The sequence below is a fragment of the Aplidium turbinatum genome, chromosome 10 (assembly GCF_918807975.1).
Source record: "Aplidium turbinatum chromosome 10, kaAplTurb1.1, whole genome shotgun sequence".
Classification (NCBI taxonomy): domain Eukaryota; kingdom Metazoa; phylum Chordata; class Ascidiacea; order Aplousobranchia; family Polyclinidae; genus Aplidium; species Aplidium turbinatum.
The window spans coordinates 19388240-19411927 of NC_137481.1; the positions used below are offsets into that span (position 1 = coordinate 19388240).

The following is a 23688-nucleotide window of genomic DNA, read 5'->3' on the forward strand; positions in this document are numbered from 1 at the left end:
GAGTAAAAGAAAAAGTTGATCTTAACCTCCGAGCTTCTGAAAAAATGGCAACTGCGTCTTTTGAAAAGAAAGCAGCAGTGACAAAAACGCCGTATGCTCTTTTAGAAAACCAAAATACTTTTACAAACACTGGATTCTCTGGACCATGCTACAGTACTGTAAGTCAGTCTGACTGGACTCCTAATGTTTTGCCGGATTTCAACATCCAATTTCCCACCAATCTTCATTCCTTGCATCCTGAAATTAACCCTCAACCACCTCATTGTTCTTTTGAGAACCTGAAAACATGTCCAAAACAAGGAAGTTTTCCTGTATCTTGTATAAGTACATTCAATACTACCATCCTGTCTCCTAAACCCTTAACGCCACAATCTTCTCCTGCAGAAGTTTATTCAGTGCCACTGTATAGCGATGAAGAGCATCTGGATGACGTATGGACGGATATCAACGAAGTTATTTCACAAAACGAGCCAAAAGAACTCATTCAGTAAATTTCATTTCCAAGCCCACACCAGCAGTGGATATGAATGGCTACTTGTATTATTTTTCTCGGATACCAGATATAAATTAAAACATAATGCAAAATACGTGTTAATACGTGAGAAATACCACTATATCTACTGTATATGTGCTTCAATGAATACGTATTTATTCAAGGAATTTCAATAACATATTCAACTCTTTCATTGGAAAGTATGCATAATAAAGAACTGTTCAAAAGACGACTTATTCTACCTTTTGCACATGAAATTGCATGTTTATTTGCACTTTAAACAAATTTGTGATTGTTTGAACAATACGTTAAAAATAAAACCACTTTATAAATGTAAGTACAAACGACCTGTTTTAGTAAAACTTAATCTATTGCATAACCACTTTACTACACCCAAAAAAAGTCGTCGTCGTCTGAGCTTCTGGGGCCGAGGGTCTATCCTTTTACCACCCCAGATTCACGATGTTCCCGGACTACACTGGAAGGCTGCTAGAGAGCAGCCAGTCTTTAGTTTCATCATCCATGACGCGCAGACCTTCCACTCCGTTAGGTGGCTTGAAGATGGTACAGTCATTGATGATGTGGTCTGCGGTCTGTTCCTCGGCACCACATTCACAGGAGGAGGAAGAAGCCATTCCCCATTGGTGCATGGTTGAGCGGAAAAGCCCGACGCCCGTATGGAGACGGTTGAGGCGCACCCATGCCTGTCTCTGTAGTGTCAGGCCGATGGGGCGTGTGTCGGCATCGGGGATGAATGAATGGAGTCTGGTGGTGCTTAACCTCCATTCAGAATTCCATTTATGGTCCGCCCAAGTAGCCGCAGAGATGTCTTGTTCATCAGCTTCGTTGATCAGAAGCCGAGCGGCTGGCACGAATGGGTGTCTTGATTTCAGTCGGCGGGGGTACCCGTTTGGGAAGGCAGAGATCTTGTGGTGGAGAAGATGGTTAGGCTCCAGTGCCCGTCGACCGAGGGACAGAGTGGCTTCTTCGCGACGAAGCTCAGCAGGTTGGATGCCAGCGAAAATGGGGAGATTGTCCAATGGTGTGGGACGCAGGCATCCGGTCACTGTGCGCAGGGCGCTGTTTATGGAAATGTTGTGGCAGTGAGCACTGCGGCACCAGACAGGTGCACAGTACTCTGCAGAAGAGTAGACAAGGGCTAAGGCTGCTATTCGCAAAGTGTCAGCCCTCGCCCCCTAGCTAGAGCCTGCCAGCCTGCCAGGCGCCAAAAAAAGTCATCAAAATATTTGATTTGATATTCATGCGAAATACGTGGATTTATTTTATTTATTAGCCTAATTATATTAAAATTCTTGCATTATCAAATTGATGAATATACACTAAACGAATACAAGAAAACAGAATTAAAAAAGTGATGATTGCTGTTTTAGAAAAAAAAGTAATTATGTGAAACATAACTTCATAATTAATTCGGTTTATATTTATTTTGTTGATAAATGCATCATTTAACACTTTGCGTTTTCACATAACTGTACAAATCGTTCAATGTGAAACTGGTATTCTCATCTTCTTCCAGAATAGACTGGGAAGCAGGAGTTAGGTAGGTGGATGTTGTTTTGGGTCGGATCAGGGTCAATTCCTTCTCTGCGGGAATCTGCTGTGCAGAGGTGGAGGAGCGCCGTGACTGGGGTTGAGTGTACATAAGGGTCGACAAACTAAAGTGAATAAAATCCTTCGCTGTTTCCAGCCTCCTGGAAAGAATACAAAGTGCTATAAGTAATGACAAGCGGCGGAGTTGCTTTTGTAAAGTATGCACAGTGATGGGCATTATCGCCGATAATTTATCGGCGATAATTATCGGCGATAAATTTTTATCGTTTATCGTTATCGCTTAATTATTTTTTCAGTTATCGTTTATCGTTATCGCCAAAGGCAATACTTGATTATCGCCGATAATTAATCGCCCTAACAACACAATAATTTTTAGAGTTGCAAATTGCAATGCAATGAAATGCATGCAACAAGTCTCTTGTTGTTTTGCTGCAATCGGCAATCGCGAGTAAATTTTACAATTAAAATGTAAGCGCACAGGCAGTACAGATTCCTTTGAAGCGAAGCGAAAAAAATTGGCAAGTGGTTTATGAAAGTGTCGCAATACGATGCCACTTTATCATCGGAAACATGGTCTTTCGCGCCACCATCACTGAAACAAGTCATTGCAGAATATGATATTGCTTGAAGCATTTGACATGCAGACCGACATCACACTTTTTGCATCTTGTAGTAGTTTTGCATGACAATAGGCGCATCGAGTTCGAGTTGCGTGGTAAAATTATGCTAAATACAGTATAACCTTTCTTATTTACCCATGCTGCATAGACGAGTGGTGAGAGCGCTGGAACGGCAATCGAAAGGGCGCCGGTTCGACACCGCTCATGAGCATACAGTTGCGTATCGAGTTGCGTGGTAAAATTATGCTAAATACAGTATAACCTTTCTCATTTACCTATGCTGCATAGCCGAGTTACCTATGCTGCATAGCCGAGTGGTGAGAGCGCTGGAACGGCAATCGAAAGGGCAGGACACTTAAAGGCATGCCTGAAGGTGGACATGAAGATTGGCTTCCTTGCTGCCTTCCCGTCCACTTAATCTAAATCTTCAATCACAGGGTGTAAGCCTGAATACGACGATGATTTACCTATGCGACATAGCCAATGCTCAATCAAATATTTTTATTCCCACTGATAATACAGTGCCTATATTGTAATTCTTATCTCAACAACTCAGCGTTCTGCCATTGCTTGATGGTGTTCACAAAGAAAACAGAAAAATTTATCTGAAATTATCAGTAAATTACGATAATTATGTTATTGTTCTTGAACAAACACGACTAATTTGACAAGCTTGATGGATTTCACAGTATGCATATTTTTACTACCAATAACGCTTAAAATTACTGATAAATTTTCAAGCATTTTGCGTTTTTTGGAATTTTTTCAATCATTGCTGACTTTGCTGTAAACAGCCGTAGAAAGCAAAATACAAAGTTTGGAATTTTTTATGGTATTTTCATTTGATTTAATTATTTTGCCTACTGCACGTAAGCGGCAGTGTAACTCAATTGAGAAAAGCATCCAACTGGTATCTGAAGGTACTATAATTATAAGCACGGCGGTTAGCCTACCTCAGTGGTTTGATTCTGGATCAAGAGGTTGAAGATTGATACCTACTGCCGCTGTTGCGATTCTATTCATGCATAACTTACAAAAATTTTTGTCCCTTTACAGTATATTATGTTCGATTTTTCGTCATGTTGATGAAAACAGTTCGTGCTGCATGGGATGGGGCAGCGCTAATCGAAAAAAAAAATTATCGTTATCGGACATTATCGGCGATAATTTATCGTTTATCGTTATCGCTTAACTTTTTTTTGATTTATCGTTTATCGTTATCGCTTTAGGCATTTTTCGTTTATCGATTATCGTTATCGCTTAACTGAAAAATGAGTTATCGCGCCCAACACTGAGTATGCACAAGCAATAGCTTTTAGTACTTAGTAGGATCGTTCAGACATTTAACAAACAAACGATAGACATGGCATCCATGCAAAATGACGGATTTTACTGTCTGGGGAGGAATATAAAACGCATTATTGCGAAGGTGGCATCGCAGCACACATTTTTGTAACAATTTCAATGTGTATCAAAGCATGACTATTAGACTATCACATGACGTGCTCTAACTATGACATGGCGATGTGATAGCGCGATACCGTTTTATGAACAAAAAGTTACAGAAGGGCCTTGAGGAATAAAAGTTTAGTCTAAGGGCCTGTAACAGCAGAATAACTGATGGTTTTTATGCAGGTTGTCACCAAGTTAAAACTTTTCACTCTCATTGCAGGTAAAACAAAGAACGTAGGTCTCATTTACATTCAATGTAAAACAAAATCAGTTTTACAGGCAGATAAATCACTCGTACACATGATCATATAAAACTTGAAATGCAAAACAAACCACATTAAAAGCCGCATACTTATGGGCTGGGGGTCCAGTTTGTGGTAAGACCAAAGATGATGACGTTACATCTGAGTCTGATTTTGAAGCGTGCGCTAGACTGACAGTGAGGACTCGATTTTCCGATAAACTTTGCTGTCTTTTTGCTTCCTGGAGCTGCCTATGAGATGTAAGAAACATTCCCGGTTCTCCTTTTCCGTTGACACCGGCACCTCTCATTTCCCCGCCCCAGGCTGCTCGAAACCCAGTCTTGCCCCGATCTGGTGTAAACCTGTAATGATTGTGGAGTTCTCAGTGAGCACTAATAGGTCACTAGTAGTTTATCAGCCGCAACTGAAGTTACTTTCATGTCCAGGCAAATATGTTTGTTTTTTCTCCACTAAGCTTGTTGTTAAATGTGTTCCATAAAAAATGTACTCAGGCAGGTAGGCTACTTTTCTGACGCCCATATACAGTAGATATGTCCACGGATTTTAGTGCACACGTTTAGCTGCAGTATAGATGTATGATGTTGTGTGTCGATGTAGTTTATTCACAAGTGTTAACTTCATGTACCAATAACTCGTGACTGGTTCGATAACCGTATAACAGCATAAGCACATTGGAAATTTAGATTGAAAGTAGATTTGGTTTGGTTTTGAATCTTTATCCTTGAACTGACAAAGCCTTGATAGGTTATTTCCTGGTGGTTTCGCATACTTGTAGAATGTAGAGGCTCGTGACGCAGGGCCGGCTACTGAGATTGTCAGAGTGAAGTTTTCCGCTTGTTAAAGTGTTATTACCCGGGAATTATTCCATTTACTAGGTGCCGCTGAATGGAGAGCAATCCTGAAATGCGTTGCTCAAGCGCACACCCCGAGGTTCGAACCAGTGTCGCTTGATCTTGAGCTGGGTGGGTGCGTAACCACTGAGCTAAGAGAGCGGACTAGATTAATACTTATAGCCTTGCTTAAATTGATGATGATTATGTGCCTGATCTGATGCAGACGTTGGCGACCATGGTTTTCCAAACGTTTCTGTCTTTTGACATCCTTGCCTAAATAAGAAACAGGAAAAAAGGTTTACAAATCACCTGAAGTCATCAGGAAGAAAATGTCCTCTAGCGAATTCCATTCTTGATGTCATCACTTGTTTTAAAAAATCTTTCTTCGCATTTCCATAACCGTTGAAAATGTGATCAGCAAAAACAAGCCGTCCACCGCAGTACATCTGCAAGTTGTCACACAAGCGATTTTCAGTGAATGATAAGTCAATGGACGTAAATTTACATCTTTTCTTAACAGAGGTCTTAGAATACGCTGTTGTAGCCTAAAACCAGGGCTAAAATTGGATTAAAAAAAAACAAAAAAAGCGATTACTCCCCTATACTGTAGGCTGAGTGTAAATTCACTAAAAATTGACGTGCAATATAATTCAACTGATGTCGTATAATCAAATTTAAGTGTTATATCACAAAACTAAAACAACTGCAACAAGTTTCCCGAACTGTTAGTAACCTCACCAAACACTACAGTTTTTTTATTTTTGAAAAGATCAAGATAACAAAACTAGGCCTTTTAGAACTTGCTCACAGAATGTGGAATAGGCAGCCGTAACTCTAAAGGCCATGAGACACGCTATTAGAAAACATGTTGAAAACACAACAGCATGCTCTTGAGCGGCATCCAATATGAACTCTTTTGAGCGTCGCACTGACTCTCACCATTCGGCTTTACAGCCGATCGTTGAGTTTACTTTTAATCCAACACAAGGCAAAGGTTGCAGACAGTAGTGTTGACAGGGGGTCCAGGAGGTACTTTTAAGGGCCGGAAACTTGGAAAATCTACAGCGAATTCTTTGGGTATAGTGCGTTTTTCTAGGTAATGTGTTGATCTGGGACCTGAGTGTTATTGGTACCGGGCCCAAATTATTTTCTCAACGGTCCTGGTTGTACCTGGTTGTAGGCTTCTGCTTATTCACACTGGTTGGTTGGTTTTTGAATCTTTATCCTCGTACCAACAAAGCCTTGATTGGTTATTTCTGGTAGTTTTGCAAGTTGTAGAGGCTTTTGACGCAGGGCCGGTTACCGAGATCGGCAGAGTGAAGTTTTCCGATTGTTGAAGTGTTCTTGCCGGGGAATTATTCCATCCACTAGGTGCCGTTGAATGGAGAGCAGTCTTGAAAGTGCATTGCTCAAGCGCACATCCCGAGAATCGAACTTGCGCCGCGTGATCTTGAGCCGGGCGCGTAACCACTGAGCTAACGGGGCTAACGATCGCGTAACCACTGCCCGACCGGCAACATCTTCTATTTTTACAATTGTAGCAACGTTGAAATGTTGTAAAAATGGCGACTTTTAGTTGGATGAGTAAATATAACTAACCATGGCCATTCCTGGTACAGCATTGTGACGTCCTAACAGCAATGGAGTAGAACGATAAGTTTTTGATTTCGCTATAGCGACGTCGTAACGGAGCATCCGGTAGCGGTCATAACGGCTTTGTAAACAAACTTGATTGCGGTTTCTGCGTAAATACACATTTTTTGTAAAGACAAACATAAAAGCAAAATATAAAAAAACAAGAAGATAGCAATCACAGTGACTGAACAGTTCATTCTTCGTTTTAAGTCAATCATGCATAACGTTTGATACAACCGACCGACAGTCCGTTTTAATAGCTCAGCGCCGAACTTTGTGCACGAAGAAACCTCAGGATCAAACAAAGCTGGTTCAAATCTCTGAATGTGCGCATGATCAAAGCACTTGACACAGCCATTTCGTAAAACTATGTCTTGCAGACTTAGAGGGAACAGATACGGACTGCCTTTTTTCAAAAACTTGTAGCCTACATGTAAGATAAAAAAAGATTCAAAACATCTAGGTTACGGTCCATCTTTCTGATACATTCTTCATTCATTTCTAGCTTCCTAGATTCGAAAAACTGGTGTTTGATCTTACTTGTTTTTGAGAATATACATGTCGTTGAGCATTTTGTCGCTGTGCGTATTGCGAGGGTACAGGCTGTTGACCACAAAAATAACTATGAGCTGTGTGGGTGGCGCCACCATGTGGAGAAAATAATCAAACTCGAGATCATAGATCATTGGAATATGTTTCTTGCGGCATTTGCAAACATAGACTCTTTTCGAAATTTTCTTATCTAAACAACATGAAAGTTGTGGTGAAAGGTTAGTCTTGTTTAGTAATAAGTAACCTTCAACCTTTTGACATATCTAGATTAGAACAATTTCAATACCTTTTCTACAATATCTAAATTTATTCTTTAATTGTTTACTTACAATAAAGTTAACACAACACATTTCCAGGTAAAATTTTAACTTTTTATTCATCTAATAGCCTTGCACAGTTCAAATTGTTTTAGAAAAGCTACTATAGGTGGCCTACAGTACAAGGTACATAATCTCTATATGCAACGTGGTTGAAACTGAATGTATTGCAGAAGTATTTTTTCGTCTTTCCAAAGATCTACTTTTCTCTCCCCTGCTTGGAAACCACTGCTTGTTTGTTAATATATGGCGCTGTTGAAACAAAATAAATTGACTTGACCTTATAGCTACCAATGTAGATGCGCCTAATTAGCCTATGTTAGATCGTATAGATGCGACCAACCAGAGGCGGATCCGTGGGGGGAGGCGATTGCTTCTCCTAAAACACAGAAAATTGACTATTTACCATGCTTTTGCAAGGTCGGATTAATGTAACCTACACATGATTGTGTTTTGTTAAAATCTCCCCCCGCCTAAAACTACTTGCTGGATATATATACCTGGAGGAGTTTGAAATTAATTGTTGAAATTGAAATTATTTACTGCAAAATAACATAAACATAACAGAAAAATGGCTAATGATGGCGCATAATTGGTTTTGGAAGCAAACACAATTTTAATTGTCAAATTTGAAGCAGATGAAAAATATTTTGGAAAGAAAGAAATGGATGGTAGGTACCTACCTATGGTAATACTTTACCTAAGCAAATAAAACAACAAATTCAGCCTTCAAACATATAATCGTGTCACCTGTGATATTCAAAAGCATGCGGCGGGTTGCTGCTGGACAACCGTCACATGTAGGCAGCGGCGAAGTACTTCCACCTTCTGGATTGGTCATATTGAACGGGCTGGCCTTGCTTGAAGTTATAGACGAGATAACGCCATGTTGAGAACCCCAAGCTTGCTTTAGAAATGGCGTTGACATGTTTGAAAGCTGTTGTTGATAACTTAGCACTGAAGGTGCCGATTGAACGAAAGACTGCGACGATGTAATGCTGAGAATGGATTTGTGCCATGCATGGCTACCTAAAAAAGTAAGGAACTTGATATTAGCTCAGTGTCCCCTTAGCTCAGTGGTTATGCGCCCAGCTCAAGATCACGCGGCGCAAGTTCGACTCTCAGGGTGTGCGCTTGAGCAACGCACGTTAAGGACTGCTCTCCATTCAGCGGCACCTTGTGAATGGAATAATTACCCGGCAACAACACTTTAACAATCGGAAACTTCACTCTGCCAATCTCGGTAACCGGTCCTGCGTCAAAAGCCTCGACAAGTATGCGAAACTACCAGAAATAACCAATCAAGGCTTTGTCAGTCCGAGGATAAAGATTCAAAACCAACCAACCAATATGACTTTCGACAAAAAAAAATTGCTTGGCTACCCAAAGTTAACAGGACATGGACAAAATCGGTGTATTTTGTTTGTAGATGGACAAAAGTAAATTTTACTTGATATAGAAAAATTTACTTGATATATGGAATTCACAAAACATTGACATCCTGATGGCTTACTGCATATAGAAAGCAATGATGATATATATTTTGTGTGAGTTGGCAAGGGTCTTAGAATGGAAACTTTAGTTAAAGACGAGAAAACAATGTTATACAAAGATTTCTATTTCACATATCACAGACGTATGATGACTACTATACTACTGATAATAATCATAGAACATAAAGCACGTAGGTTCGGTGGTATAGCCTACTACTGCTAGTAAGAAAAACATCAACAGCAACATGCCAACATCGTTTGAAATTTCAGATTTGTGTAGCTTCTTCAGTGTTATATAATACCATATGCAAATAAAATACAATGGTGGTCTGACCTCATAAATGGTAATCATATTTTAATGTGAAGACATGCTTGTGAAGATTGTTTGCCTATGCAAGTTTGTAAAGTTAACTGCTGTAGCCTAAATACAAATCATAGGTTTGTTAAAGTAGACAATTAATCGATGTGTAGGATAACGGTAAACACGCTACGTTTCTCGGTATGAGCACAGCCTTGTGCTGATAGCCAGGAAGAACTTTCTTTTTTACATAGTAAATGGACTGGTTGGATCCTTTCAAACTTTCCGATCGGATATTATTATCAGAGTCTCTAAAGTTAAAATCGCTGTGAATGAATTAAGTTAGACTCGTTAAGTGGACTTGTTCAAAGACCCACAAAATATGCACAATTCATAGCCTACCCAGATCTGACTAAAATTCATTTCAACTCTGAGGCTAAGGTTTAACCAGTCATGTTTGAAATGCCACGTGACCAACCTACCGCTGTGCAGGTCCCAGGGTTTCACTGATCCAGTGCGCAATCTTTGAAGATTTGTATTTTTTTCGGCACCAGGTTTTGCTCGTATGTCTTTCACAGTGAGTGACTAAAGTACACATGACAGCCTAATTACAAATATGTTTGATCGTGTCCAATGGCGTACGCAGGGGGAGGGCATTGATCCATGGATTTAGCATTTGCTTAGTTTTTAACAATATTGTGATTTGCTTTGTCAATGCTACCCAAAGCATATTGATTGTCCGACTTTACTTTGTTAAATTAACTTTTGGATAAAACGAGAAACAAAGCCCAATGTCCCTCTCCCCGCCCATCTGCGTACGCTACTAATCGTGTCCACAGTCCAGCCTATTTTTGATAAAAACCGAAAAGAAGAGCAAATCAACTTTTGTGGCCTCATTCCAGAAGTTGGTTGAGAATGCAAATTTCTTTAACAAATGCTGCTGCAGCGCAGGGACGTAGCCACGGGATGAGGTTTTGGGGAGTGATCCTTCCGAAATTTTATTTTGCCGCCTTCCCCCAAACAAATATGCTTCTAATACTATTACAACGTTTTAATGACATTGTATTACATGTTGAATGACGTTTCATAAATGTTTGGCTGCTTTCAGTAGCTACATTTTTAAACAAACTTTTTATTTCAACGTTAAAATATTTCCCGACCCCCAACAGCTGCTTTTGCCCCCATAAAACTTTCTTTGTAGCTACGTCACTGCTTTAGCCGTTGAAACTTATTAAGCTACAAAAAGTAAATTATTTAATTGAAACCAATCTTTGCACGTTTGTTTATCATCAAACACCAAGTTCTTTATTATTTTAAATCTGAACTGACGCCATGTAAAAACTTTCTTGAAACTATTCTTGTGCTTTTACATTAATCATTATTTCTTGAGAGATGCAAGTTCAAATAAATATCTTTCAAAAAATCATGAGCTAATATTTGAACACTTAGTGCGGTAACCTACAGGCCATTATATTGCTTTATCTCTTAAAAGTTTCATTTGCAAAAAATTGATGCTTACATGGGGACCGGGTAGCATATGCCGTGGGGGAGCTGAGTGATTCGAAAAGACTGATATTTTGTGTCCACGTCTTCAACATCTTCCTCTTCGTTAACGTAAAGCACTTCACGCCCCTTTGCACTTTTCGCCTTGGGAGTGGGAGTCTTCGGCTAAATATTGTAAACGATAATGATGCGTAAAGATACAAGCTGCAAATGCTGGTGAAATAATTTTAAATTGTTATATTTTCATTTACTTATGCTCTCCTAGATATTGAAAAAGCCGCCTTTACGGTGGCGAAAACTTTAACAATAAATATACAAGTTTTCGAACCTGACAGAATTTGTTGAATTATTGCTTGTGAACTTGCAAAGAGAATGTGAGCCTTTTTAGACCTAGTTTTCTTGCCTGTCGGCACAAAAATACAAATTAACTCTTTCTAGACAATAAAGAAAATTGCATCAAATTTACATCTCATAAACGTCAATTGTTTCATGAATGACTCATAACTTGATCTTACAATATTTTGAATGTTGTATTGCAGTTATGTGCCCGTTCAAAGCAGACAACAATAGTCTAACTTTTTACATCAGTAGCTTGCTACTCAGAAAACCATACATGTTGAATGTCTTATCTGTTTTGATAACCATTTGTACATTTAGGCCGGGTATATGAAAAGTTCTGTACAATGCGTGTGATGTGCATGGAACAAAAGAATTCTAGAAAAACTCCGATCTACCCGTGGTTTGTCAGATAGTTTCTTTTGTGATGGCGAGCTCATTCCAAGTAGAGCTCTAGATTTGCTCATCCACTTTTCCAACAGCATTTTGCTTTTGTTTCTTAAAAGAACTAAATCGTGATCAGCCTGGGATTCGAACTGGAGTTGCTTCAGGTCCAACTCGACGGAAGGCTTCGTCATATCCAAACTTGAGGACCTTTTCAGGTGCTGCGTGTCAAATAAAGCTTATACTGGATAAATTAGTCTAGAATTGTAATACGATACAATTACAATTGTAATTGAAATCGAAAGTAATCAACTAAAAATTTTCATGTAATTGTAATTGCAACAGTAAAAGAGACTTTTTGTTGGTTTGTAATTGTATTCAAAAAATTTGCCCTAATTACAATTACATTTGGTAGGCCAAGTTGCACGCACGGTATCAGTACTTTTGTCGAGCCGCTAGCTGGGGTTCAAAAAAAAACTATAGTTGCAACTTACTCTTTATCGAATTTAATTCTACTTGTCTTTGATAAAATCAAACTGAAAGAAATCATCGATAAACACAAATATTGAAACATTTAATTTTTGTTATTGAAACGTGTAATTAATTATATTTTGTAATATTTGTAGTTTGAAAATATCAGAACAATGTAATTGTAATGTAATAAAAAAAAATTGATGGTGTAGCCTAATTGTAATGTGATCAAACTGAGAACTATGTAATTAGTCTAATTACGATTTATATTAATAATTATACGAAACGTATACACTTTATTATTTTACCGCATTTTTTCTTAAACCAGCATGTTTTCTGCCAAACTGCTTTGCGGGAGATTTTTTAGTACTTATTTCCTCTGTTTTGTTTGAGTGCCCGAAATCTGCTGCTGTCTTTAATGTCATACTGTAATCTGACTGCAATAAAATCTGAAAAAAAAGTAATAATTAAACAAACTTATCTTGGCTGCATTGAGTTAGACTTTAAATCTCATAACAAAAGTGAAAAGCTTCTAACTTGAAAAATCCTTAAAAGTTACACTTGCACGATTTCGCTGTAGCGTGCTCACTAGGAAACCAAGTAGGCTGCGGCAGGCTATCAAAACAAATTCGCGCCTGAGAATTAACAGTCATCCCAATTCCCAACCAATTGACCTCATTACAACCAGCAATAATTTCAGCGTCTTTTGAGATCAAATATATGAAGATGCAGCTTCGACCATTAGCCTAGAGATAGGCTATAAGTTAGCTTGGGTCGATTTTTATTCGTTTTCAATTCGCAAAGACACTCGGCTCCCTGATGATGAGGAATTCCCTTCGACAGGATCTCAACCGGAGTTTTTGATTTATGGTCACAACTTTACAACCACAAGTGTAATGATTAGTCCAGAACTTTAAATCCAATGATAAATCTTAAATTAATTTTATGTTTGAACACAATGTGAATTCAGCTAATAAAACCTGGCTCTGTAGTAGCCTAAGCCTAGGCCCGATTGATGACGATTGGTTAGTTTTCAGAAAATTGCACTTTTAGACTTTGAGTGCTATAGATTTATGGAATAATATTTATTTCATACTCTTCTTCAGAGTAAAGTCTTTGTTAGTAGTGGCATGTTTCTTGTTAGCATGATCAAAAAGTCGCCAATTTTATTTTATTTTGTAACTCGTTGTGATTAGAACGATTGTTTAGCCAATTTTTAAACACAAAAACGTTTTTAACTTTGCTGCTTCCAGTCTGACATAGGCTACTGCAGGCTACATAAATTTTGCGCATAGATGAATACAAAATATTTATTATGAAATTATCACTTGGTAAAGCAGTGTTTTGATGGCTAACACTGTTGCTGTTACAATATAACAAACAATCATCGAACTACATTTGACCAGTTTCCACCAACTGCTGCACTTTGTATTATTTTGTACCAAGGTTAAAAGATAGATTAGGCCATAAATAGGCTTACATACCATTTGAGACGGTGTTTTGTTAGAAGGTGCCTGACAACCCCTGACTGCACCAACTTGCAACTTTGTGCTTTCTCCGGATGAATTGAAGTTTATTGTGACATCACGGAAACTGACCGCCCGAACAAACATTTCTTTGTTTAAAGTGAATGAAACCGGGTCTTTCAATTTTCCTTCATTTTTAGGCCATTGCCATTTTTTAATGGTTGTTCCGCTTTCTGATTTCACTATTCCCCCACTTTCTGATAAACTCATGCCAGTAGCACCGTTTTTGTGATAGCACGTCGACTGAAATATATTGTAAAATTTATTCAAAAAAATGTAATTACTGTACCTCAATTCAAAATCTATGATAGCTATTTTTCTTGTGTTTGAAGTCTAAACAAGTGGTGAAAACAAAAACAATAGTGTGGAAATAGGCATTACAAAATAGCGCAGTGGTAAATACACAGAATCAAATGATAGGCTACAAACTTACAATCGGTAACATTTGTGCTTGAAGGCGTAGCTAGAGTAAATAAAACAACAGTAGACTAGCCTTTGAAAATCTAATGTGGTGTTTTTCTGCGTTTGGGTTAAGAGGCTCTGAGATATTCTGCTCAGAGTTTTTTATTTAATTAAATCAAGTTCAAACAGTGTCATATTATTCACTTATCTCGTTACACATGGCTTTTATGTTTTATGTTGTCTTGTTTTGTTGTGTAGCCTATTATGTTAGGTTGCCTACTGGTATTATGTGTTAACTGTGTTTTAATTTATGTTTCCATTTTTTTGGTGTTTTGTTTAAATGTTTGGGTAGCAGCTGACTTTGGTGACCTTTTAATCTCTCGCTGCCATTCTTGTGCAAATTATTGGTGTTCATTGTGTTACTGTTTTGTATATTTTTGTTTATTCGCCAACAGAACAAACTACACTAAACTGAACTTTTCATTTTTACAAAAAACTTACCTTTCCGTAAGGAGTAAACATACCAAGACAAGTTCTTTCTGCATCGTTGGCATAGCAATGGACATAAAACTGACCAGGTAAGCTTGGAATGGCGCTGGACAATAGTGCCAATTCTCCATTTCCGGGATAGCTACATCACAGCGACAAGTCACCAATCATGCGTAAGTTGAAAAGATTTGAAAAGCATTTCTTTGTGGTAGCGAGGAAAATAGGTATACATTTAATGACAATAATTTGGCCATTACTGAAAGCCCCCGCTCGACGTTCAAGGAACGGCGGTTTACCACTTATCAAGTAGGGGAAGGTGGGGCAGGACGGGACACTTAACTTTAATCGATGTTTTGCAGAATTCCTTTTTATCAATATCGGTAACTTTGGTATCATGTTATTTCTATTGCACACCACTACCAACCAGCAAGATACAAAGACTCAGTTAGTATCGCATGACCTTATAATTAACAAAAACAAAAAAAAATAATTTGTCCCATCTTGCCCCACACCTGGGGCAGGACGGGACGCGTATTGTTCATATGAGGAATTACCTGTAAAACCACAAATCTACTGGTAATATCTTGTAATTTCAAAAATGACTTGCATTTACAACACACGTAATTACATCAGGGCAAAATGACAGACTACTTTTTTCCATAAAAATCACATACAAAATTGCCACGCCCATTATAAGCAGAACAGATGTCCCATCCTGCCCCAAGCAGCTCTGTCCCGTTTGGCCCCAATGACTGACATTTTGAAATTTTCTGTTTGTTTATTATATATGCAACTCACATCTAAAAAGTCAGATACCCCAAAAAGCACTTTTATTACTGTATCTCCAGACCACGTATCATCTTTCAAATTTTTCTGAAATCATGCTAAAATGTGAAAAGTTTTGATAAGATTTCTTATAGCAACTAGCCTCTAATCAGTTATTTTGTTGCCACGACCACGTTTTTTCTCTGAACATCTCTTTTTTTTGCAAGTCATCGAGAATCATGGTGTCCTTTAACATCTAAATGGGTAGAGGACGCTAAAGCTAATACTTTTAAAAATATCCACGGTGTCCCGTCCTGCCCCACGTCCCATCTTGCCCCACCTTCCCTACACCGAGCTGCGTCATGGTAAGACACTGAAGGACGTGTGCAATGGTGGACACAGACATCAACTTTCTACCAAGGCCCTTGAAAGGATAAGTTGGGCCGGTACCGATAAGATCCTAGGGCCCCAAATACAGAAGCTTCTAAGAAAAATTTGTCCTGGGTCCCATAGAAAGATTTCGGATTCCTAAAATCATCCCGGATCCAAAAATAACCTCTCAATCTCCTTGTCAACGCTACTGCTTTCTGTCCTTCCCAGTTATCACGAAACTCGTCAATCACTGAGTAGCAGGTAGCGCATAAGGATGCGACCAAAATTCAGTGTTCAAAGAGCCAAAAAGATAAGTAAGTTTAGAATTTATAAGTTATAAATCAACGAACAAAGAACGAGGGGAAATAGTTTTGTTCATTATAAGAATAAATCTCAAACCAGTGTCACGCAAACAACTAAACTTGTATGTGACATTAAAAGACAAAAATAAAAACAAAAAGAATAAGCGACCAGCTGAAAACAGCCCTACTCTCTTTGCTCTTATATGGCTTACAAGTTTAGTTGTTTGCCTAACACAAGAAAAAGACAAATAAGGCTACATTGGTTTGTCAATCAAACATTTGCTGGGGAGCATCTTAACACAATTTTTACAATTTTTTTTTAATTTGTCACCAAACCTCTGATTGTTTTCATTCACTAATAAAAATATAATTTGAAAAATCAACTCACTAAACAGAAGTTGATCCATCAGGAAGGTGCACAGAGAAGCGTTGTCTATGAATATGATCATCAGGCTTAACCAGATGAGAAACTTTGTGAACTGCACGACTTTTATTCTTGGTTATGGAAAGTCTTGTGTCAGCAAAAGTGGCTCTGACGTCATGTACGCTTGGTCTTCCAAATGAATTAAAAATTAGCAATAGCATTTGAATACGTCATCAGTACAGACTCTAGCACAAGTACGACCTGTTATTTATATGAAAACATCTTTTTAAAGATTTGACTACAGTTTTTAAGTTGTTGAGTTTTCCATCAGTGGTTCTCATATCAAAACTGTGCCACATCGACTGTTATTTGGAAAAATATTTAAAAAATATAAAATTAACGAAACGGAACAATGGATAACACGTCTGCCCACGAAGAAAAATATTCCAGGTGCGAGTCTTTGCGAGCTCGCATTATTTTCGAATCGTTTGTACATTTAAAAGTTTGCTTTGATTTATTGAATTTTATTCCATTCAGGGCTGTGAAGTCGGGCGAAAAAATGCGAGTCCGATTCTTCGATTCAAAACTGGCCAATTCCGGCTTTAGAGTTGCCAATTTTTTTATTATAATTAATTAATATTCAAAAAGAGTAATCAGTAGTGTTCTGAAGCGTAGTGCATCAAGGCAATGGTGTTGCAAGTAATAAAGTTTTGGTCTTATTTATCATATTGCAAGCAGTTTAAAATTCCAAACAAAAAGGTTGCAAACGAAATTTATTTTGCAAAAATAATGAAAAGGCAGTATAACACAAGAGAACAACTGCACGTTCAGCAAGCTGGTGCTTGAGAGAAGTTCAATTACGGATCCTTATGATGCACTGCCTGACAATTACATCAAATATAGTTAATAAATAATCATTCCAAATAAAGGATCCTGCTTATTGTGGGCTCAGACACTCAGACTGCACACCACATCATCTATCAATGTCCATTGTACTGTACAATATACCGAATTGATATATGAACCTTACAACGCTCGATAAAAACACAATCCATTGGTTGCTGTGTCTGGATATAACAACGTGACCTGCGGCGACCCCATACGCATACGCAAGAAGAATCTATGAGTTATTTTTCACGTAAACAAAACAGTCATCCTTTCCGTACCTCAGTGACCGTATGTCGTGTCGACTATCTCCATAATAACGGATTTCTACGGGTTCGTCAAATCTTGATTTTTTTACTTCTTGTTCTTCTACCATTTCTCTACAAAACACTTTCCACACTTCCAAAACAAAATGAACTGAACTTTAATGATGGTGAATTAAGGCAAAACTCAAAGCAGATACGTTTTGAAAATTGATTTGCAAGAACCTTGCTCAAAAACTTCTCATATAATTTGATTACCGTGTTCAACACACTCAATAAGTTAGTTTAATGAAGTCTTTTCTGTCAAAAATAAAACACATGTCTTTTGAGCAGCCTGCCAGCTAGCAGTGGCGGATCCAGAGGCGGGGGGTGATTGCCCACCCCCTAAAACACAAAGGAGTAACTGTATTCACGGTGTATTTGCAAGGTCGAATTAATGTAGACCTGCATATCATTGTGTTTTGTTGAAATCCCCTACCCTGTAAAGCTACTTGCTGAATCCACAGCTGCCAGCTATTAAATGCTGCCATTTTTAGATCATTTACATTTGTACTTTTACCAGTTGGGTATTATTCTTAGTATGGGTACAATCGGTTAAAATTTTCTCTAGGTAAAAATTACATTAGTAGTTCATACTTTTTGCATCGGTCAGTTAGGGTATGGAGTATTATAATAAAGATAAAAATACCAATAGGCTACGTAATTTAAGACTAGTGTAATCTGGTGTTCGATCTAGATACCGTAGTTCTAAACAGGTGACGCATTTTTGTGATAAAAAATTATCGTGACCTACCTTTCTCTTATATTTTCTCGTAATTTGCTGGAAGCCAGTTTCATTTGTTTGCTTTGCAAGATATCTGTCTCTGATAGAGGATTTATTATCCATCCCTCGTCAATAGCTTTCTGTGAAGTTAGATTGAAGCATATGGTGCTGGGAATACCATGCCGGGAAAGTCTTTCTTCATGAAAACATAGAATTGTTTGCAAAAATAAAGAATAAATAAACAGTATTTTCAAATTGTTGCAATTTATTTTGTCTAATGGTTGGTTGGTTTTGAATCTTTATCCTCGAACTGACAAAGCCTTGATAGGTTATACCTGGTAGTTTCGCATACTTGCAGAGGCTCTTGACGCAGGGCCGGTTACCGAGATTGACAGAGTGATGTTTCGTGTTTGTTGAAGTCTTGTTGCCGGATAATTATTTCATTTAGCCTACTCGGTGCCGCTAAATGGAGAGCAGTCCTGAATGCGTTGCTCAAGCGCACATTCCGAGAATGGAACCAGCAGCGCCACGTGATCTTGAGCCAAGCGTAACCACTGAGCTAACGGGACGGACAGTTGTCTTTTGTTGAATCGTTAATTAGTTTGGAATTCCTTTTCTGGCTTAGGCCTAAGCAACGTAAGCATTAGCCTAATTTTGCTGCTATGCAAAAGCCACAAGTTTAGGAAGTCAATCTGACAAACGTTTTGGCTGGTCAGTGGTCAGTATGCTGCCATACACCTACCGCATGCAAGATGTTGTTCATAACTATTGGTCTCTCTCTCTTTCGTTTGAGACTAGATCAAACTTCAGGGCAGGTGGTGGAGAGCCAGGTGAGTGTAGCTTCGTCCAGCGTTGCTATACCATGCGTTCCATTTGGTGCCTTGTAGATGGGACATTCGAGAACGACATGGTCAGCAGTTTGTTCCTCCGCGCCGCATTCGCAGGCCGATGAGGGAGCCAGACCCCACTTGTGCATGTTGGAGTGGAAGCGACCGACTCCGGTTCGGATTCTGTTGAGCTTGACCCAAGTCGGCCGAGGAAGGTCCATACCAGGGGGGCGCGCCACCGGGTGGGGCATAAAACCAACTTATTGGTCACTATTGGTCAACAACAGCCCAGTAGCTTACTTCAGTACTTGAAGCGATATGACAAAGCCTGGAACGAGAACATCCTTAATTCCTTATATATTAAACTCATGTTTAGTAGACTTTTCGAAAACTAGACTGTTTTTTTGTTAAATAGCACTGAAAATGAAAACAGTCTAGTTTTCGAGACATCTGCTGAACATGAATTTTAAATTTACATGCCGGGCTCTTTATTTTTTAGTTAGATCTAATCGTAGCCTATATACTTTATTGATTAAGCTTTCAAAGTCCACGATACGTTTGTCCAACTCACCATGTTCATGACCAAAGAAGCTGGTTGCAGATTTAACACCTGATTCTTTTTGTCTGATTGTTCCTTGGCCTGCGACATCAAATGGACCATTTTAATAAAAAATTCATGAAGTCATTATACACGCTATCTTGAACGGTTGAACCAGGTTGCTGATTGTTTACTTAGGCTACGTATTTTTGCCGAGGTGAGCATCCGCTATTTTACAAGTAGCGCGCCACCCGCTACCGCTACTCGGGCAAATATAGCACGCGCTACCGTTACTTTTGTTTTAACTTAAACTGACTGGGGAAGCTCTTTATGACGTCAAAATGACATGCCAAAAAACGTGCCTTTCAGGAATAAAATTGGTAGTACATGTTAGCGTTGTCAACCGCGCCGCGTACGCGGCCGCGTGCGCGGTGACGTGGCCGCGCCGCGCGGGCACCGCGTAGAAATGTTGACTGTGCCAACCTCGCCGCGCGGGCACCGCGTGGAAAAATAATGAAGAAAAAAGAAAACTGAAAAAAAAATTTGTCGGTAGCATGGTTAAACAAACTTTTCAAGCTTGAGCTCACTGTATCGTTGAACATTACAGTGGGATAACTGTTCTAGCGAGTTTATAACAGGTTGTGGAAATTTGCAAGATCCAAACTTTTGGAGAATTACAAGGGGAATTAAACTTTTGGAGAATTACAGGGAAATTCATTTATGAGAATCTGGTTGCTGGCAAGTGGCAACACTGTTCAATGCAATGCTGAGTGACTTGAGTCCTTGTCAAACCAGTCAGCAAAAAGGCTGTTGCATGTTGTTACCTGTCAGTATTTAGTTCAGATTTTTTTTGACCATCACAATGACAACAATACGTAGCAGAAGTCTAGAAAAAAGGAGGCCTGTGAGAATGTAGGAGCTTTTCTCATTGGGTATCACAGTTTATGCAATTAACCGATTTTATCTGTGCTATTTGAATACAGTAGCAGTAAAAAGTTATTCATTTAAGGGTGAGAACAACTAATCCAACTTCTGTGGCTGTGAAATATTTAATTGAAATGATCTGTTTGATATGGTCAGTCAGTAACAATGCTGTTACAAAAGTATTTGGTCTTAAATGTACTCTCTTACTGTATTGCTCTCTTACAGCATGCTATGATACTTTCAGATTTTGCGGTGCGGTGCGGGCGCAGTGTGACATTTTCAGAATTTTTGCGGTGCGGTGCAGTGTGCGGGCAGACATTTGCAGTGCAGTGCGGGTAGCGGGCAGATTTTTCCTGCCCGCGCCATCACTAGTACATGTCGTGGCAAAAAAGTTGGACTATACATTTGGAATATTTATTAAACATTCCGTGTTTGATTTATGCAGAAAGTTACACACAATTCTATAACAAATAGTGATCGATAAACCTGATAATTGCACAAAAGTAAACAATACTGTTCTCAACTAAGCGCATTGAAAACGACTATCATTTTTACATTTTACATTACTTATAGTGTATAACGTATTGTTAACTTGTTGTTGTCCGTATTTATAAAGGGGTTAACAATGTGCTGTTTTAAACAGTAAGCTATAGACCAGTGCTACTCAAACTTTTTTATGCCGTGTACCGGCTGAGCACCTTCCATCACTTGGCGTCCCGGTCAATTTGCGAAAAAAATACAAGAGCAAACTCATTACCGTATTACTTTTGTATCAAATACACAAAAAAAAACAAGTAAAAAAAACACTTTTATTAATTAATAATTGCCTTATTCTCAATGCCTTAATTGCCTTATTCTCATGACACTACCAGGGCGGTAGTTTGTAGTGCTTTAATCATGTGGTTCTTTTTAAAATCGTAGAAAGTTTTGTAGTGCAGCTGGTACAATGAGCTACAAAAGACAGTTAGCAAATGTTACATAAAGCATATTTAAAGAATACATGTTTACAAAGACAGTTGAAATGTTTCCAGTAAGACGTTTTTTTTAACAAAGCCTTTGCAGTAGGCTAGATGTAAAGCAACTATATGGGTAGTTGAATTAACAAGTAACCATGTGCATGCAGTGAGCATCCCGGCCTGATGCTAATAGCGCAATGCAAGATATCATAACAAGATTTATTAAACTACTATCAGTGCCAATTGTCGTTTTACGATAAACACAGATTATTTACGATAAACAAAAGCCCTTCTATTGTAAGACGTAATAAAAGCCTTTTTTCTTTAGATATCCCTGGCTGCAGGTATAGTCAAGCACGTGGACACAGCACAAACACACAAAAAGGATGATCATTGATCATCTCGCATCGAACATTGCGATAGTTTGTTGAGATAATGGATAACAATTACGAAATAACATTTCTTTGTGACGTAATTGGAAGTCGTCGCAGTAGCGGGCCACCAAACAGTCTATAGCTGGAAAAGCAGATTGAACATTATCGTTGCCTAAAAATTATTATATAGACGTTCTGATCAACATAAAACAAATTACTCAATTTACAATTTCTCTTTACTGACCGCGTACCAGCAGCCAAGTGCTCGCGTACCGGCACCGGTACGCGTACCGGCGTTTGAGTAGCACTGCTATAGACCACCCTACGTTTAATTATTTGAAATTAAAAGGCGTAAAACTTGGACTACAACCAGATCTTATTATCCTACGCTTTAGGTGAAACAGGCTTAATGCAGATGAAGATTCTATTTGTTTAAAACCATCTCAATACCATTTACTATTACAATAATAAAGATTTATCAGAGCTGGCATATTCTGGGGATATGGAAAGATAAACTCACATGAAGATATAGGCTTGCCTTTTGGCTGCACCAAATATGTAAGATCAAAATATAGGTTACTACTCTGTCTCTATTGTATGCATATGAGCTTACTTTCTTGATCCAACTTCTTCGTTTGACTGCTTTGAGCGGTTAGGTTGTTTGACGAAATACTAACGTGTTTCTGGTCTTTGACTTTAACTTTGTAATGTTGATATTTCAAAATTTTGTCTTTCTCTGTCGTTGTCAGAGCAGAGGTCAGGTCGTCGACCTCGGTTTTCATGATTATCTTCTCTGCGAATCAAGACATTGGATTATTTTTTGACGATGGTTTATATATCGCTCTTTTGTAGCTTTTTTTTATAAATTAGCTAAGCATACACAGTCACGCTTATTTTTGCATATTTGCAATAAAAAGTAGTTTGCAAAAATAGATTATAGTGAAAAGTTTAACATTGATTTGGATCAATGAGAAAAAAAATTCTTCAAAAATTAAGTAGAGACCGATGGGAGAGACCGATAGGTCAAATTCCAGTCAATCGTAAAATTCTTTTTCTTCAAATTTTAACATTAAATGCTGTTCTGCACCCGCCAAATGTCATTTTTGTTGATATTCAATGCCTTAATACAGGGGTCACCAACCTTTTTTGCATGCGGGCCACTTTGGCACTAAGGAGAGCTGTGGCGGGCCGCACTAATAAAATGTTAGGTAGGTTGACTCTTATGCTAGAAAAGAACGCATTTCGTACCCAGATTGGCTTCCTTGCCTTCCCGTCCACTTAATCTAAATCTTCAACTACCAGGTGTAAACTTGGATACGACAAACAAAAAAATCAGAATATTCATCGCCAAGCAAGAGTGGAGTTGTCACTTCGCTTCACAAAAGATATTTTGCAATTAGCAATTTCAGTAAACAAGGAAATGTTTGACACATCGCAATATAGGCAACAATAGTGACCTGCAAACATATCAGCGAAAAATAGGCTCCAATAACAAGGAAAAAGAAACCAGGCAACCATGAAACAAACGCTTGTGGAAATCACCAAAAAATTGTAATTCTATCGTAATTCTTGAACAGTCTTCCCTCTAAAAAAGCAATGAGCTGGTTTTCATCCTTTTTGTGAGAGTCTATAAAACCGTCTTTCTTTGATTATTGACAACTGTCACTTGCGGTGCTTATCAGCGTGGCAAGAATTGTTGATTAACAACATTTTGCA

The 23688-nt window shown here is 38.5% G+C and overlaps 1 protein-coding gene across 1 annotated transcript; it reads right to left on the minus strand.

The window, feature by feature from the left end:
• Nucleotides 1–1887: 1887 nt before the first annotated feature.
• LOC145779045 (uncharacterized) lies at nt 1888–19841 on the minus strand. The gene is made up of 17 exons (XM_082590625.1): nt 19752–19841; nt 19489–19508; nt 18384–18521; nt 17609–17707; nt 16467–16631; nt 14652–14781; nt 13707–13991; nt 12531–12671; nt 11766–11972; nt 11056–11196; nt 10007–10113; nt 8488–8762; nt 7409–7610; nt 6833–6974; nt 5543–5679; nt 4490–4741; nt 1888–2205 (listed from the first exon to the last, which is right to left on the minus strand). The coding sequence occupies exons 1-17, from the start codon at nt 19839–19841 to the stop codon at nt 1956–1958; spliced, it is 2781 nt and encodes a 926-aa protein (XP_082446751.1). The 3' UTR covers nt 1888–1955.
• Nucleotides 19842–23688: the final 3847 nt, after the last annotated feature.